At 42.1% G+C, this 19,695-nt stretch overlaps 1 protein-coding gene across 1 annotated transcript; it reads right to left on the bottom strand.

The window, feature by feature from the left end:
- Positions 1-10,357: 10,357 nt before the first annotated feature.
- TRMT12 (tRNA methyltransferase 12 homolog) lies at positions 10,358-19,243 on the bottom strand. Its single transcript, XM_064384569.1, has one exon. The coding sequence runs from the start codon at positions 19,136-19,138 to the stop codon at positions 17,792-17,794; it is 1,347 nt and encodes a 448-aa protein (XP_064240639.1). The 5' UTR covers positions 19,139-19,243; the 3' UTR covers positions 10,358-17,791.
- Between the last annotated feature and the right edge of the window lie 452 nt (positions 19,244-19,695).

Here is a 19,695-nt window from a genome sequence, read left to right as displayed (position 1 = left end):
CTTGCTGTGCGTGGCACTGGGCTGGGTGTGGTGGGTGCTGCGGAGAAAAACGTTCCTCCCATCCCTTTGCACATCACCCTTATCACCTCCAGCCCAGATAGACAGAAGTGAGGACATTCATCGGCCGCGTTTTACCAATGGCAAGGAGTGACTGAAGGGTAAGAACCTAGGGTTTGCTGTCTTCGATTTCTCATCTTTGAGGTAAGTACACCTGGACAGTTCCTTCCTGCTCAGGGCTCATGCTCTCTTGCCTATCCATGTAATTAATATGATCTGGCTGTCTTTATCTTTGTTCGGAAACTTCAGCAGCAAATGATAGTGTAAGTTAGGTCTGAGGCTGCACTATAGACCTAGCTATCCTAGCTTAAGTGGGATAAAATAGGAAGCAAGAAGCCTGGCCCACTTGGGCTCCCAGCTCAAGTGCATTCTGCAATCCAGTTTATATCAGGCCTCCGTGTGGGTGGTTATCCTTTATCAAGATCTCCCTCTAAGAGGAGGAGGATTGTTAGTCACATTATCAAACTCTCCTCCAACCCCTTTCTCTGGTTAGAGGTACGTGTAATGTGTAATAGAAAGATCGAACCCCACCCCAAAATCCTTACTCCTACTCTTGTTTTTAACCTTCTATTCTTATCCTCTACCCTACTCCCTAATAATGACCGCCATTTATCTACTGCTTAATGGATACTAGGCACTGCGCTAAGGGTTTTATATTTTATTTCAATCCTTTCCTCGGCTTTATTTTGATAGTTTTACAGAGGAGGAAACTGAGACTTAGATAAGTTACAAGATGACAAGGTGACTACCTTGTTCAGTTAGTAGTCAGCAACTAGTATATCCAAAGATAAGTCAAAACTAAGTTAAACCCAGGGCTACCTGAAGCTCACAGCTTCAGGCATCTTTGATTTCTTCCTTTCACTCACAGCCAATTTTGCAACTAAGTTGTATCCATTCTGTCTTCACCATCTCTTGTACTGATCTCGTTTCTGTTGTCACTGTCATCGTCCTAACTCAAGATCCTTCTGTGGCTTTCCACATTTATTGCATAAACTCATTATGATTGCCACTGTTTCTAATACAGCCCGTTTACTGCCAGGTTAATTTTCCCAAACTGCATGTCTGGGGAATAACCTTGTGGTTATGACGAAATTCCCAAAGGAAAGCAAACTTGGCAAGGTGCAAAGACTATGAAGACTTAGAACTTCAGAGATCTATGGAGATCTTCAGAGATATAAATTAGCTACTCAACCTATCTATTCTGCCCTGATTACACTGTAAAGCAAAAGGAGAGAGGCCCTTATGGGGAAAAAGATCCAGAAGGACTCATCTAAACCACAAGTTGCATAGAGGAGATAGGTAAGTTCTATTATATTATGTTCATGGAAAGTAAGTTATGAAATAAAATTATTTGTAATGAACAAATGTTTCAGTCTTTATTAATGTTTTAACTGTCTCTGATCTTAACTTGATGTACAAATTTTATTAGTATAAGAGTTTCTGAGACTAAGTTCCGTCTTGGGCCAAGAACTTTCAGGAGTGGTGGCAGAGTCTTATCTTTTTCACACAGCTTCTCCAAGCAGGCTGTCTGTCAAGCTTTTCCAACCTACCTTATTTTGTTATTGTTGTGTTCTGTTTTGTTTTAGGTTTTTAACAGCCTGAAGCCATGGTTTTTAGTTTCTGTCTCTAGTGATAAGCAAAAAAGGGGATGAGGAAGGGTATTTACTGGCCCAACCAGAAACGGAAACTAAGAACCCATAACTATATTCTCTCCCTTGGACACCCCTGTGTGAGCTCTCTTTCTCTGTCTATAAAATGAAGGTTTAAATAAGATCTTGGCAAGTGTGTTAAATTGCTATGTTAAAACTAAATTTATAGTAATGAGGTAATTTTTAAGATGCTTAGAAATTTTTAAGATAAAAGATGTTTCCAGCTGGGTGTGGTGGCTCATGCCTGAAATCCCAGCACTTTGGGAGGCGGAGGAGGGTGGGTCGCTTGAGCCCAGAAGTTCAAGTTTGTAGTAATGTCATAGCAGCGATAGGAAATTAATATAACCACATACTCTCACTCCCAGTGAGCCATATGGGGAGTTTGTGCTTCTCATCCCCACAACTTTGTGAGTCTAGAAGTCCTGATTCCCAAGAGAGGAACTTTTTCATCAAGAGACACAATAATTCTTTAAACTTCAAGATGGAAAATTCAGTATTGTAAAGATGTTGACCTATAGATTCTATGTAATCTCAATTAAAAAAAAATCTCAGTAGGTTCTTTTTTCCAAAAATAAAAAAAAACTGATTTTAAAATTCCTAAGAAACTGGAAAATGTCAAGAATAGCTAAGGAAGTCTTAAAAAACAAAGTTGAAGGATTTATACTGTGAGACATCAGGACCTATTCCAAGCTACAGTAAAGAAGAAAAGATAGTATTGGTGCATGGATAGAAAAACTGACCCATGGAACAGAACAGAAAGTCTAGAAAAACTCCACACCTATAGAATCACTTGATTCAGTAGAAAAGTGACACTACAGTGCAGTGGGAAATGGATGACAAAAAGCCAACAGTATAACAGGACTCTGGATACTGCTTAACAGGACTCTGGATACTGCATATCGCTTAATAGTGAAACATTCTGGAAGCATTCTCCCTAAAGTTAGGAGCAAGGCAAGGTTGCTCACTGTTGCCACTGTTATTTAACATTGTATTAGAGGTGGGGAGTGGGAATAAGGCAAGTTAAAATGCTTCCCTGTTTACCAAGATTTAGCTGTTTTTCTCAAATAAAGGCACCGCAGATTGTAAGCCTTTAGTTAAATTCTAGAGCTCTGAAAAAGTTGACTTTGACCATTTTTGCCTGTGTTCTCATTGCTTTTGGAGCCAGTATTTGGAGATCTTTACCCTACTGTTTTGGAAGTTGTCCATTTTACTTGATGTTGGGAAGTTTCAAGAGACCACTGTACCTTGAGTGTAAAATACAGGTATATTCCTTCCTGCCATCATCGTGTAGCAATAACGCTACTTCCTCCTGATGAATGAATTCAATTACCCCAACCAACATGGTGACTCTTCCTTACCTGCTGGTCTTCTGGCACATGGACCCTGAAGTGACTGGGAAACCTCAGCAAGTTAAAACTTGAAGGATCTGTTATTGCGTCTCTTGATGAAAAAGTTCCTCTCTTGGGAATCAGGACTTCTAGACTCACAAATTCCCCACATGGCTCACTGGGAGTGAGAGTATGTGGTTTCCTGCCATTCCCATGACATTACTACAAACCTGTGGTTTCAAACAACACAAATTTATTTTCTTATAGTTCTGGAAGCCTAAAATCAAGGTGTCAACAGGACTATTTTTCCTGAAGTCTTCAAGAAAAAGTCTGTTTCCTTGCCTTTTTCAGTTTCTAGAGGCTGCCTGCAATTCAATAGCTCATGGCCCCTTCCTCACATCACTCCATCCTCCTGCTTAAGTCATCACATCTACTAAGCAAACTTGCCTTTCCCTTGCAAGAGTCTTTATGGTTATATTGGACCTACTGGATAGTCCAAGATAATCTCTGTATCTTGAGATCCTTTTACCATGAAGGTAACATATTCATAGAATCCAATTATTAGGATATGGTCATATTTGGGGGCCATTATTCAGCCTACTATGCATTGGGAATTCTATTTATGTCCTTTCATTCCCTGTTGCTATTCACTCAGGGTGGTTGGCAAAATATTACAGAAAATGTTTAGGGAAAGTTAGAGATTATAGTCTCAAACCTTTTAGAAGGCCAAAGGGTTTTATTGAGGCAGGTTGAAGGCAGCCATCTCTTTCCTATGCTACTCATAGGAAAGAGATAGGAAAGAGTAGCATAGGGAAGAGATAGAGACTGATCAAAGACCTTACCCCACACCCATTTGTCCCTACTCTGTTTACTCATGTTAATTTTGCGCTGGGTGGAGGATCAAAGGAGAATTACCTAGCAATAGTATTTACTCTGGGCCCCAGAACCAAAAGCTTTTACCTGTGGTAAAACTACTCTTTTAACCATGTTAATTACCCACAAGTATGTTTACTTAGAACCTCTGTTGTAAAATCTTTTTTTTTGTTTTGAGATGGAGTTTTGTTATTGTTGCCCAGGCTGGAGTGCAGTGGTGCCATCTCAGCTCACTGCAACCTCCGCCTCCTGGGTTCAGGCAATTCTCCTGCCTCAGCCTCCCGAGTAGCTGGAATTACAAGCATGTGCCACCATGCCCAGCTAATTTTGTATTTTTAGTAAAGTCAGGGTTTCACCATATTGGTCAGGCTGGTCTCGAACTCCCGACCTCAGGTGATCCACCTGCCTCGGCCTCCCAAAGTGCTGGGATTACAGGTGTGAGTTGCCATGCCCAGCCCTGTTGTAAAATCTTGAGGGAATAAATTTGTGCACAGACAGAGGGTCTGGGTCGATTGGTTGCATTTCGCCCTCTGAAAGCAGCCAACAGCCATCCCTAGCCCATTTGAAACACTGTAATGGTGTGAGTGCATTCATTCATCTGTCATTGAGTCAGGGTCTGCAAGTCAGACTTCTGCAAGTGGTGACTCACGTCTCAATTCCCAAACATGTATGTTATATGTATATGAGACACAGTACCATACAATGAGTGTTGATTTAGCGTATATGCTGTGCCCTGGTGAACAAGGCCATTCCATCTTCACAGGCTATTATCTTCAAGCTTTTCCTTCAGTTTCAACTTCTAAAGGGTTTCCATCATTCCATCAAGCCTGCATTTTCTAGGTTGTAGAATGTGTGATAGGACCAGTGGATCCCATGGTTATGTGCCTGCTGATACACCTCCTTTGCTGTAAAGTGGGTCCCTAAATCAAAGGCAATATTAGGATACATGTTGATGGATCAAAAACCTGTAAACCTTTGAATAGTAGAGCTGGCCAACAACTTACAGGCAAGGAGGTCAAACTCATACATGGAGATGGGCAGTTTCTAGTCAAGGAGAATCACTGCCCATTCTAGGATGGGAGGAATCCAGCATAAATCAGCTTCCTGCCAATTAGCTGTTTGGTATCCTTGAGGGTTAGTGCTGTATCAGGAACTTAGTGTTTAACATTGGGGAGTGACTATTTGATAAGTGGAAGCTATCTGTTTGCCTCTTGCTCACTTGCATTCCTGCAAGATGACTACTTCGTCATGAGCCCCCTATGCCATTCCTAGGGGTGGGGAGAGGGGACTGTGGAGCTGATGGCTGCAGCTGCTGAAGTTAATTGGCTAAATGTACTTGGTTGTTTAATGCTGCTTACATGTTGGATTGTCTCTGGCAGATAAAGATTGTGTTATGTAATACAAAAACCTCTACTTACGTACCATATCTCATATATTTCTCCACTGCTTCTCCATACTTCTTGTCCCTGATATGCCAGTCTTTCTCATTCCAGACCCCTGATTAACTAGCCAACTTATTTGCCATTTGCCATGAAAATATGTTCTTACTTCAAGCCACTTTTTTTCCCACACAAAGTTGATGACCAGGAATACTGCCCCACATTATGCCCTTTGGGAGGGTTCTCCTCACTGCTGTCTTTTAAGGCCAGTCCTGTATGGGGCTGTAGGGCAGTAGCAGTCCATTTTTGTTTTGAACCTATATTCCAAGAAAACTCAGTGAATTCATGAATTCAGCATAGGCTTTTTTTGGTCCTCCATAAGCTAGACATGAGAGCCTCCCAAGAGGCCATAAGTGTGAGCTGAGGAAGGGACATTGGTAAAGAATAGATACGATGTGGGAGCCTGACCACCTGCTTGTGCTCAGCTCATGATGGCATCTCTGGCTACATGGTCACTTGATGTCCATGATCGATTCTTACCAAGGCACATTAGCATGCATGGATAGTTGCTTTTTGGGTTTTGCACTGCAGATGGCCTGGTCTTGCCATAGAATGCCAGGAGTCGACCTCGTGATTCTCCCATTGGAGCTTGCCAGCAACTTTCATGGCTTCTTATCACATATACTCTTGTACCATAGAATATCCTGAATTGGTCCATGCAACAGGGCTGAATGCACTGTACCTGCCAGAGAACTTTTACCTGCTGTGGATCCTACTGAAAACTGGCAGACTTCTATCTCACCCAGTTTATGAGTCAGAACAGTATTGCCAAGTTCTGAATTCCCACAGAGGCCTACACAACTTGGTGTGCTTCCTTGGTGGCAGAATAATTTTGGTGAAATGAGTGGGTGAGATGCAATAATTTGTCCTTTACCATGAAGGGGATATCTTGGCATTCAGGCAGCCTACTGGGCCTAAAAATTTCACTGATGTAACAGCTTGCTGTTTTTTCCCATCCTCCAGTGTACAGTATGCTAGCTGCTTTTATTCACCTCACCCAGCTAGCATGATGTCATCAATGTGGTAGGTCATTGTGACATTATGTGTGATGTTAAGATGGTCTAGATCTCTTTTGATTATATTATGATGCAGTGTGGAAGAGTTAACATAACCCTAGGGCAATAATATAAATGGGTACTGCTGTTCAAATGAACACAAACTTAATTCTCATCAAGCACCCATTTCCATACACATGCCCATGGTTCCTGTTGGTACAGGTTGGTTGGGTCCTGCATCTCCTTTGTCACACAGGCCCATTTGGAATTGAAAATAGACACACAGAATGAAGGTAAAACATCTGCGCAATAGCTGCTTCATCATGGTGTTGTGGGCTTTTTTCATAGCAGGTTTTGTTACCTTTGAGTTTTTTTTTTTTTTTTTTAAAGATGGGGTTTCACCATGATGGCCAGGCTGGTCTTGAACTCCTGACCTCAGGTGATCCACCCACCTCGGCCTCCCAAAGTGCTAGGATTACAGGCGTGAGCCACCGTGCCCGGCGACCTTTGAGTTTTTAAATTATGTGTAAAGCTTTGATTAAAAAAAAAAATTACTAAAAAGAAACTGGGACAGTCTGTCTATCCACCTAATGTTGTGTGTGTTACATAAAATTCAATTTTAGCTTCATATTTATGCAGTATGTTCTGTTTACCTTTGATTCAGCCTTGACCTTTAAAAAGCCAAAAAGACACATACCTATTTTCACACAGATTCTGATCTCTCTGAAATTCTGTGTGACTAATGACCAAGTAGTCTTGCAGGGTATTTATCATGTCTAATCTGAAAAAAGTCATTGTACTTACTAATATTTTAATATTCACCTGATAATATAGGTAAGCATTCTAAACATAAATGTGGCAAGAAATTTTTATATGCTTTACATGTTGAAATTCTGTGTCAACTGAAGTACATAAATATATTATTGCAAGAGTGAATTTCTTCAATAATGATTGTGTAAATTTAAGTAGAAAGTAATTATAAATTCCCAAATACTTTTTTAAATGGGCAAAATATATGAAACAATGGCCCTGAAGGCATTGGACATCGGTGTGAAGGACAGTGATCCATAAGAGATGGAATGCAAACAAGGTGAGCAATTCAATTGCTCTAACCTGCTGCCTGAAGAAAGGCTTTGGCATGGGGAGAGGAAACACAGAAGACTCCATAAAGTAAATAGATATAACTGGGAGTCCCAGGAGCCCAAGGCAACTAGAGTTCATAGGCGAGAATACTGGAGAGGACAGAGTGACATAGGGAACTCCAGAGATCTGCTGACCATTCCTCTAAAGTATTAAGCTAAATAATGATCAGTACATGCATGAGAGGAAATAACCAAAGGCTTGGAAAATAACCATCAGAAGGGATCAGAGGAAACAATACTCAAAGCTCACATGGGATGGTGAATTATTCCTGATCCCATCAGCAAGAGTGGAAAACCTCATAATTCACAAGGCACCTGTTAAGAGTACTAAGAAAGGTCTTGCTTCAATAGTGGGAAAAATTAACCCTCAACTAAATGCTCTAGAATACCTAACAAAGCCTAAAAGCAAGACCCAAAAACATTCAAACTGTCCAAATAGCTTAAATCATATTTCAGAAGAAAGCTCAAACTATTTTAAGGATGAAAATAATCTACAAAGTAAAATTCACAATGGCTAACATCCAATCAAAAATTACCAGGCATGCAACAAAAAAATACAACACAATAAGAAAAATAAAACATGCTGGGCTGGGCATGGTGGCTCACACCTGTAATCCCAGCACTTTGGGAGGCTGAGGTAGGTGAATAACCTGAGGTCAGGAGTTCAAGACCAGCCTGGCCAACATGGTGAAACCCTGTCTCTACTGAAAATACAAAAAGTAGCAGGGTGTGGTGGTGCACACCTGTAGTCCCAGCTACTCGGGAGGCTGAGGCAGGAGAATCACTTGAATTCAGAAGGCGGAGGTTGCAGTGAGATCGTGCCACTGCACTCCAGCCTGGGCAACAGAGCAAGACTGTCTCAAAACAAAAAAATAAAACATTCTGTCAAAACTGACTCGGAAATTAGATGATGAAGATTATTAGACAAGGTCATTAAAACAATTATAATTATATTCCATATATTACAGAAACCATAGGAAAGACTGAAGATACTACAGACAAGGTATAAAAATACCCATATCAAACTTCTAGAGATGAAAACTCCAATGTCTGAGACAAAAAATATGTTAGATTAGATTAATGACAGTTAGACATTACAAAAAGATTAGTGAACTTGAAGACACAGCAATAGAACCTCCCTGAAAGACAGAGGAAAAAAAAATGAAACACACACCTCCTACCAATATAAATAGAGCATCAGTAAAAGGTGGGACAACTTAAGGCAGTGAAGTATTTGTGTATAATTGGAGTCCTTGAAGGAGAAGAGTGGGGAGCAAAAAATAGTGGTGGTCTAGTCCAAAGTAAGTAGAAAAAAAAAAGAAATATGAGAGCAGAAATCAAAAGAAAAAGTAGGCAGGGCATGGTAGCTCACGCCTGTAATCCCAGCACTCTGGGAGGCCGAGGTGGGTGGATCACGAGGTCAGGAGTTCAAGACCAGCCTGGCCATGATGGTGAAACCCTGTCTCTACTAAAAATGCAAAAAAAATTAGCTGGGTATGGTGGCGAGTGCCAGGCAGACTGATCAGGAAAAAGAGAGAGAAGACAAGTTACCTATATCAGTATGAGAGGTTATAACATTACAGATTCTCTGCAGTTGTTAAAAGGGAACATTTTGAACACTTTGTATCAGTATATTTGGCAAATTAGATAAAACAGAAAAATTCCTTGAAGATGCAAACCACTAAAGCTCAGCCAAAAAATAGATACCCTAAAAACTCTTTTAAATAAATTGAATTTGTAGTTACAAATCTTCCCACAAAGAAAAAATCCAGGCACAGATAGCTTCATTGGGGATTTCTAACAAACATTAAGGAAGTAATAATAATTTTACACAAACTTTTCCAGAAAATGGAAGAATACATTCCAACTGAGTCAACTCATTCTATTAGCCAGCATTTCTCCCATGAACATAACACAAAAATTATTGACTGAATTATGTATATGAAGCCAACTCCTTGTACAATCTCATGTCACCACAGTTGTTGGAAACGAGGGTGGGCAGATTAAGGAAAAGGAACAGTAGGGGTTTGTATATGTGTTGAGTATATTTTAAAATGTTTTAGAATACTAGGATTTTGACAAACTGAATTTACAAGACCCCACATATTTCACCATGTCATATTTTTGCATAGACCTTCCAATGACATCCCATTGCTGTTGGGATAGTGTTCTTAACATAGTCTACATTGCCCCCTGCATAAGCTGGCCATCACTTAACTCTGCAGCCTAATTAACACTCCTTCACCCCCTTACTCTTTTCCTCTCTATCCACCCTACCCTTCATTTTAGTCCCTCAAACTCCTCCACATGGCACTTGCACACAGTCAGAGCCTGGAAATCTGTTCCCTGTTTTGGCCACTCATTAATTCCTGCTCACCCTTCAGCTTGCAGTTCAGTCATCCAATTCTCAGGGAAGACTTCCCTGACCTTCCTGACCAGGCCAACCTGTCATAGGTTCCAGGTGCAGCCTGAGAACCTCTCCTCCCAGCATTTACTAGAATGCGAGTTGTTATATGAAATCTTGTATATGGTGTGTGATTACTGGCTAAATGCCTATCCCTCTCATTAGAGTACAAGGTCCATGGAGCCTGAGAATGAGTCTTGTTTTGTTTGCTATTTTATTCCCAGTGGTTGCCACAGTCTCTGGTACAATATTGGGGCCCAAAAACACTTACGAAAGGGTGAGAAGAGACAGAAGGGAAAAGAGATAGAAAACAAAACACTCCAGCTTGTGGTCTAGTAGTAAGATTCTGCACTTTTATGGCTACAGCCTGAGTTAGAGTCCTGTTCAGGGAACGAATCCCATTACTGAGTATCTATCATTTTGATAAACAAACAAACAAAAAGAACAAAGGCAGTCCTTTGAGTCATGGATAAAGTAATTTCAAGGCTGAATAAAGTTTTTATTTCCACAGCATTTCCACTAGATGGAAGCATTAACAGTTGAAACATCTGAAAAAAAGAATTTATTTCAAAATGCACTGTTTTGGGTGGCGTGAGCTCTGTGAGCATTCCTGCTCAGTTTTTATTTACTCACCTCTATTATATATGTTTCATTTATTTGGTTAATCCAGTACTCAGAATATCAGGTAGAAATATTTCTTGCCTGTAAGTTAAAAAGAAATTCCCACAGTGACTTAAATAGGTTTGGGGGTGGAGTTGCAGGTTATTATTATTTTTCACATGACAAGTTCAGAGATATTTCAGGGCTGTGTAGCTGATCAAGGATCCCCTTAAGAAATCAGAGTCCTACAGTGCTGCTCTGCCGGTCTTAGCATGCTTGGAGAGATGGCTGCTACATCTCAAGGGTCAGAGACCCAAAGCCCTCCCTGAGGACTTCTGTCTGCAGCTCCTTCCCAGAACTGATGCACGCAGCCACTATCCGTGCAAGAGAGGCTGGGAAATTTAGTACTTTAGTTTTCCAGCTTCTCTTTTTTAAGAGAAAGGAGAATTGGGATGGATACTGTGAGTCAATTCTGGCCCCCAGTGAAAAAGTTATTGGGAACAACTTGGAGAATCTGGAGAAGGGCCTACGGGAAATGCACAAGTAACTGTAATATTCAAGAGAAAGTTTCATTGAGACAAATAGCTTATCTTGGAGAAAAAATGAAAGAAGAGGTTAAGGGGCTTTCACTTCTTCTACCTTTACCTGGTTGATCCTATTCAAATTTAAAATTCACTTCTAGGACAGGCACCATAGCTCATGCCTGTGATCTCAGCACTTTAGGAGGCTGAGGTTAGAGGATCACTTGAGCCCTAGAGTTTGAGACCAGTCTGGGCAACATAGTGAGACCTGTAATTTTGTAATTAAAAAATTACAAAAATTATGGCTGGGCACATTGGCTCACACCTGTATTCCCAGCACTTTGGGAGGCTGAGGTGGGTGGATCACTTGAGGTCAGGAGTTCAAGACCAGCCTGGCCAACATGGTGAAACCCCATCTCCACAAAAAACACAAAAATTAGCTGGGCATGGTGGTGCACACTTGTAATTCCACCTACTCGGGAGACTGAGGCAGGACAATTGCTTGATCCTGGGAGGGTGGAGGTTGGGGAGGCTACTACTGGGGCAGGAGGATCATTTGAACCCAGAAGGTCAAAGCTGCAAGTGAGCCTCTTTTTTTGTTTGTTTGAGACAGAGTCTCACTCTGTCACCTAGGCTACAGTGCAGTGGTGAGATCTCTGCTCGCTGCAACCTCTGCCTCCTGGGTTCAAGCGATTCTCCTGCCTCAGCTTTCTGAGTAGCTGAGATTACAGGTGTCCGCCACCACACCTGGCTAATTTTTTTTTTTTTTTTTTTTTTTGAGGCAGTCTCACTCTGTCACCCAGGCTGGAGTGCAGTGGCGCTATCTTGGCTCACTGCAACCTCTGCCTCCCAGGTTCAAGTGATTCTCCTGCCTCAGCCTCCTGATTAGCTGGGACTACAGGCACCCACCACCGAGCCCAGCTAATTTTTGTATTTTTAGTAGAGACGGGGTTTCATCATGGTGGCCAGGCTGGTCTAGAACTCCCAACCTCAGGTGATCCGCCTGCCATGGCCTCCCAAAGTTTACAGGTGTGAGCTGGAGTTACAGGTATTAGCCACTGCACCCAGCCTGCAGTGAGCTTTGATTGCACCACTGCGTTCCAGCCTGGGCAACAAAGCAAGACCCAAAATATAATAAAATGCAGCTCTGGTGTTCCTTCCTGTAGGAGGCATTTCCAAGTTCTTTCCTTGTTGTTTTTTAAACAGCTTTACTGAGATATAATTCACATACTACAAAATTTACCCTTTTAGTGTATATTTTGCTGAAGCAAGTAGGGAAATTCACCCGTTTAAAATATACAACTAAATGGCTAGTTCACATATTACAGAGTTGTGCAATCATCACCACCATCTATTTTCAGAATATTTTCATCTTCCCACAAAAGAAACCCAGTACCTATTAGCAGTCATTCTCCATTCTCCACTCCCTACGGCTCCTGGGAACTTACTGTTTCTATAGATTTGCCTATTCTGGTCATTTCATATAAATGAGACCACACAATGAATGGCCTTTTGTGATGGGATTCTTTCACTCAGCATAATGTTTTCAAGGTTCATCTAGAAACCATGTATCAGTACTGCATTCTTTTTTACAGATTCCATTGGATAGATATGACATTTTGTTTACCCATTTCATCAGTTGATGGACTTTTGGGTTGTTTCCACACTTTGGTTATTATGAATAATGCTGCTATAAATATTCATGTACAAGCCTTTGTGTGGACATATGTTTGCATTTTCTTTGGTATATATACCTCTATCACATATGTCTTATTTCTTTGGTTAATCCACTGCTGGGTCATATGATAACTCTATGTTCAACATTTTGAGAAACTGCCAAACTGTTTCTCAAGTGAACCGGGTTGGATATTTATTTTAAACATGTTTAAATAGTTGTCATCATTTTAAATAATCGTTTAGTTTGAAAATGACTAGTTTTACAGCTTCTGCAATATAAAGTTGCTGTACCCTGAGGCTGTTCAGAACAACATATATTGGATTTTGTCACGTGTGCCCCGGGTAGGAAAAAAATGAAATTTAAATCCTATTTGTTTCTTACCATTTTTATTTTCTGTTAATGTATGGTTTTGTTTGTTTTTTGTTTTTGAGACCGAGTCTTGCTCTGTCACCCAGGCTGAAGTACAGTGGCGTGATCTCGGCTCACTGCAACCTCCGCCTCCTGGGTTCAAGCGATTCTCCTGCCTCAGCCTGACGAGTAGCTGGGATTACAGGACCCCACCACCACACCTGGCTAATTTTTGTATTTTTAGTAGAGATAGGGTTTTGCCATATTGGCCAGGCTGGTCTTGAACTTCCGACCTCAGGTGATCCACCCACCACAGCCTCCTAAACTGCTGGGATTACAGGCATGAGCCACCACACCCGGCCTGTTTGTATATTTCAAAGGCACATATTGTATTCATATATTAGTGCACTCATATAATTTTTTTGAATCACAAAGTTAAAGTAGCTCAAGTTTGAGGGAGTTTTTAAAAATTACTATTTTTTAAAAGATCACCGTATCTCTATCAAATGGCTGCACGCACTGGCAACTAATAGTGAAGCTTGCGTGGGAAGCCTTTAGAAATTTCGTGGGAGCTTATACAAATTGCTGGACTGAGATGATAAGAACCCCACGGGCCTCCTGACCCCTTCAGTCTTTTTTCCTTGGTTCCATAAGATGCCTCTTCCCAATCAGGGCAGTCCAGAAGTCCTCAAAGAAAACTGTAAGGTAAATGAACATGCTTAAGTAGAGAAAAAGCTTAAGGGAGGCTTATTTTCTTCCATTCACACATTAACTCCTGCTCATTCTTTAACACTCCTTTGCTTAGGCATCCCTGCTCCCACCTTCCCAGTCACCCTGTCCAGTTCTCAACCTTGATCCTCAAATGAGGGTGGCTGCCTCTCCTATGTGTGTCCATAAAAACCCTTGTTTATTTCTATCTAAGCATTTAGTAAACAGCATTGACATTGTTTTCTCTGGATCCATGTCACCAGATAGTGATCCCATTGCAGCCAGGACTCAGTTTTATTCTTCTCTATGTCACTGGCTCCAAGCACAGTGCTTAATGGAGAGAGGAAACAGTATGTCCTAATTAATCAGCGAATGACTTTTCAAAATAATGACATTCTGCCTCAAGTAGGCCAGACTTACAGCATTCCCTCACAGGTCCCAGTCAGTTTAGAGGTTTATTTTGCCAAGGTTGAAGACACACATGGGAAAAAGGATCTGTAGCCCACACTTTTTCCAAAGAGGATTTTGAGGGCTTCAGTATTTAAAGGGGAAAGTGAGGGTAGGAGGGGTGGGGGTGGCTCATCATATACAATGACTGACTGATAGAATGAAGTATGAAAGGAAAATAAAATGTCAGACCCCAAACTTATTATGCCATAGGGAAAAGTGAAGCTTGGAAACTCAGTCATGCAAAAAGACTGCCTTTCCTTTTGTTCGTAAACACAGCCTCAAGATAGAAGATTACATAGCTCCTCAGTTGGCCTCCCTCATCTTGACAATATAAATTAACAGCTTATCTTCACAGATACAGCACAGACTAGAAATCATCCCTCTGCCCACCCCAGACATATGCAGATTTACTGAGTCCAGACAAATGCATAATTGACTGTTCCTCTACCCCATTTCACATGTAACAAACATGTGGATTCAGTGAGTACTAATGAAAGCCTCACAAGAATGTGACCACTTACTACCTACACAACTTTCTGCTTTTTTTCCTTCTACCCCTACCCTTCCTACCCTCACTTTCCCCTTTAAATACTGAAGCCCTCAAAATCCTCTTTGGAAAAAGTGTGGGCTACAGGTCCTACTGTGACTTGTCTCCTTTTTCCCATGTGTGTCCTCAACCTTGGCAAAATAAACTGATTGGGACCTGTCTGACACTTTTTATTTTACAAAAGTATTCACTACTCGGTGATTCATGATGATGACAGCTTAACATATATTAATTCGTTTAAACCCAAGAACTACCCTATAGGATATGTACAATTGTTAACCCTAATGTACAGATGAGGAAACTAAATCTTAAGAGATTCATGACTTGCCTGAGGTCACACAGAAAGTAGAGGAGTCAGGAGTTGAATGAGTGGAATTTAAATTCTATGAAGGCATTTGGGAGGCCGGCGCAGGTGGATCACTGGATGTCAAGAGTTTAAGACCAGCCTGGCCAACATGGTAAAACCGTGTCTCTACCAAAAATACAAAAATTAGCGAGGCATGGTGGCAGATGCCTGTAATCCCAGCTACTCGGGAGGCTGAGGCAGGAGAATCGCTTGAACCTGGGAAGTGGAGGTTGCAGTGAGCTGAGATGACTCCACTGCACTCCAGCCTGGGTGACAGAGTGAGACTCCACCTCCAAAAAATAAAAATAAAAACAAATTCTATGAAGGCAGAGCCATGTCAATGTTTCATCACTGTACACACAGGGCCGATACTGACATATATGTCTATGTGTGTGTGTGTATATCTATGTATAGTATATATATACATATATATATATAGACTCCTGCATATGGTTATTGGGACTCCTCCTTTCCCATATTGGCTCAACCTCCAGGTTGGTATCTTTAGCATTAGTTTGAGGAGAGCAAGCTGTGGGCACACAAGTGAGGAAAAACCCACTATGTAAAAGAGGAGATGATTAAGGTAACACAGGGAGGCCACTCTGTGAGATGGAAATGGAAATAAGCAGGCTGTTTTTTTTCTTTGTGGTGGGATCACATGCTGGCTAACATCTCCCTAGGGGATTACTGTGTACAAGACACAGTGCTTTTTAATCCTTATGACAACCCCCATCTTCAACACATCTCTCACTGCTTCCTCTGTTCCAAACTTATCTAACAACAACATACGATTTTCTGAAGATTCTAACTTTTGCACCTGTTATTCTCTTCTACTAGTGCCTTTTTCTATCCCCAAACTATCCATCAAAGTCTTTCCCAGTTTTCATGAGCCAATTCAAACACTGCCTCTCTGAAGACTTCTCTATCCAGTTCTGAGAACTCTTCTTTCCCACCTTTGTATTCCTACAACATGCTATCACTCATATGGCATTTACCTTACTGAACTCCAAGTCTTTCAGTATTTGTGTTTTTTCTGCCGCTAGGTTGTGGGTTCCTCAGAGACAGGAACTCTCTCTAATGGATCTTTATGTTTCTGTGGCTTTTGTATATAGTAGGCACTTAATATTTGTTGGATAACACAAACAGCACCAACCTGTCCTTACTGCCACTGTTGCAAGAGAAGGGCGATAGCCATGGCTAAATCCAGCCAGCCAAATGTCAAATACAATCATAATCCTGATAAAGCCACACTTTTCTGTATTTCCTTCATCTAGCAAACCAGCCCAGATAGCTTAAAATGTACCAAAACAAAGCTCTGAGTGATAATCAACAATTAGTCACCCCGGGCCATGAGTAGTGGCTCACACCTGTGATCCCAGAGGTGGAGGGATCACTTGAGGTCAGGAGTTCGAGACCAGCCTGACCAACATAGTGAAACCCCATCTCTGCTAAAAATATAAAAATTACCTGGCATGGTGGTGCACACCTGTAATCCCAGCTACTTGGGAGGCTGAGGCTCAAGAATCACTTGAGCCTGGGAGGCGGAGGCTGCAGTGAGCCAAAATGGTGCTACTGCACTCCAGCCTGGATGACAGAGCAAGATTCTGTCACACACACACACACACACACACACGCACACAAATTTGTCATTCCAATGGCAAACCATCTTTTATGGCAGCCATAAAATAAGGTGAGGCTTGAAATGCTCTGAAGAATATCTCACATTCCCTATTGCTTCTTAGGTTGTCCCTGGTGTTTTCAGCCAGGGAAGGAAGATGAAGAGAGAGTTTGAGGCCTATAAAAATCTAAGGTTTTAATAGGAACTTTAAACAAATAGCAATTGGCAGCTAATGCGCAAGCTTGAGGCTAGAAATCTAGATTCCTATGATTTAGAACAGTGATTCGTTTTCAGCAGATGAGCTTTGAAAAAAAGACTGGTGATTCTTAACCATATTTCTACAACAAACCAAATTTATAAGACATCCCCCCAAAATCGTTTAGGAATGCCACAGCAGGGAAATGTAAATACACTAAAATAATTTTTGTTCCCTTCTCTCCCTAAGTTAGTCAGTCATAATAACAAAGCAGCATAATGTTGATGACTTAATTCTGATTCCATTGCTTGGTCCTGTCAATTTTATTTCTTATATCCATCTATCTCCCATTACCACCACCCTAATCCAAGTTACCATCACCTCAGACCTGGACAACCACAGAAGCCTCCTCACTGGTCTCCCTGCTTCCATCTTGGCCCTCCTCCAGTCAATTTTCTATACTTTAGCCAGAGAAATTTGGAAAAAGCACTGTGTCTTTCATTCTAAAATAACCAATGTCCTGGGTATAGCTGCTTAATAAATAGCCACTTGAGAGAGTTCAAAGAAACTCTCATTTTGCAAATAATGAAATCCAAGGCCAAAACATACTGAAACCTCAATGCCAGAACTGAGGTCAGAATTTGGAATTTATAATTGCACAGATAAGCCTCATTTCAATGGGCCATGCTGCTTCTCCCAAATAGGTATTTCATTTTCTATGTTATCAATGGAAGACAAATAAAATCATTTAAATTGATCTAGAGCCTGCTTTCGGGGCTACAAAATGTTTAAAACCAATCACCAGGGGACAAAAGGGATGACAACCTGGACTGAACTGATACATTAAGGGCCACTCGCATATGGACCCCTTGTGTCCCAGGATCCACCTCCTCTAGCCAACTGAAGGACAGGGGCAGCATTTCAGATCCAGGACTATGTGATCCACATGGGGTGCGTAGGATTTCACTGGTTGGATGTGCAGAATTTGTGTCTTCCATGGTTTCCCATGCACCTGATGAAGAAGGGTGGCGATTCGAGTTTCTGCAGATTCTGCCCACATTTGCCACTCTAGTTTGGTGGCTGGTGACAGCATTTTTCTCCTAGAATCCCTTGTAGCTCCATTTTTCCACTGGTTGGTGACAGTTTGCTGAGGATAAGGCCAATGCTCTTTCTCTATTTTGCTGACCCCAAGGGGCTGAAGATTTTTCCCTGGGAAAGATTCCACGTTTTGGTGGATATGCAAAATGCCCCCAGCATCCTGCCGTAGCACTTGGCAGGCAATGGGCCAGCCTTCTTCAGAGCTGGGAAGCAGCCCCAGGATCACCCTATCTGCAATATTTGAGAGCTTCAGTTTTCTATTATCTCCAAAGTGTATTTGGCACCGATCTGCTACTCCATTGATCTCAAGGTTATTTCTCAGAGCAACTACAGCATGGGGATTCCACTCACAAGCATGGACAAAAGCAGCATCAGCATGAACTAGGAAGGGCAATGTAAAATAACCAATCCCTGCATAGAGATCCACCAGCACTTCTCCAGCACAGGACAATGATGCCATTCGAAGCTTCTCAGTGATGTTTCCGAAGGAGAACATACACTGGGTCACGTCAAACTTATAGTGGATACCATTATCCACATGCTCTACCCAACCATGGTCACCCAGCAGCAGTGTCACTGCTGGAGTACGAGTGCCATCCGGTGATACCCGCCCTTGTTTTGCCAAACGTTGGACGCCAAGTGCTGAGGCAATGGTCTCCCAGAGTTCCGGTCCCAGATTTTTCCACTGCTTGGCTTGGAAACAGTCTTCACTCAGCAACAAGAGATTACCATGCCGTTGCCATGATCGGGGCAAATCAGCCTCCAACTCGGCTGACCACTTGACTCCCCGGCCCTCTACCCAGCGACTCACCTCAAGACACAATTTTTGGGCAGGTGAACAACCCTGGGCCCTCTTTGAAGGAACAGGATCCGGGAGCTGCGTCAGCATACAGGCACTGCCTGGGGCAACACGATTCCTCAGCTCCTGCAGGTGCTGCTCTGGAAACGTCTCTCCCAGTACTGGTAGCGCCACCGAGCCATCCGGCATCTTTTCCACACGGTGCTGTCGATCAAAGAGTTTCTGCTTCTCGAGATATTCCCTGCATCGCTGGGTAAACCGAGGCTCAGTCACGACTGCAACAACACCCACAGACTTTCCACTTTCTCTCTCCATGTTGCTAACGGCCACATTCTCTCCCATCACCTCAGCAACACTCCCTCTCCTCAGAGTCGCCTCACCAGGCTAAATTCCCAGTCGCGATAAGGAAGACTGCGGCGTGGACAACGCCGCGCCGGTACCGGAAATGACGCGCAACAGGTCGGAACTAGATGTATTGATGGGATTGTTGGAGAATGGCGTCTTGCTGTCGCGGAGAAGCTGTAGTCGCCATCTTTTTTGTGGTCAACCATTACTTTATTCAGCCTAGGAGGAAATTTGTAGCAGGGAACTTTATGGACTAAAAGACTTCAAATTGGTATTCTCCAGAAACCTTATGCACTCTTCTCTTCAGCGCTGCTCATGAATCCAAAGAGAGAAATGAACATGAAATTGTCAGAGCTCTGTGAACCAGAGCAACTCCATCTTAAATAGGAGCTGGGTAAAATAAGGCTGAAGCCTACTGGGCTGCATTCCCAGACGGTAAGGCAGTCTAAGTCACGGGATAAGACAGGAGGCCAACACAAAATACAGGTCATAAAGACCTTGCTGATAAAACAGGTTACATTTAAAGAGAGTGCCAAAACCCACCAAAACCAAAA

The sequence above is a fragment of the Aotus nancymaae genome, unplaced genomic scaffold (assembly GCF_030222135.1).
Source record: "Aotus nancymaae isolate 86718 unplaced genomic scaffold, 86718_ANA_hifiasm-v0.15.2.pri h1tg000036l, whole genome shotgun sequence".
Lineage (NCBI taxonomy): Eukaryota > Metazoa > Chordata > Mammalia > Primates > Aotidae > Aotus > Aotus nancymaae.
This window is presented reverse-complemented; position numbering and strand designations above follow the sequence as displayed.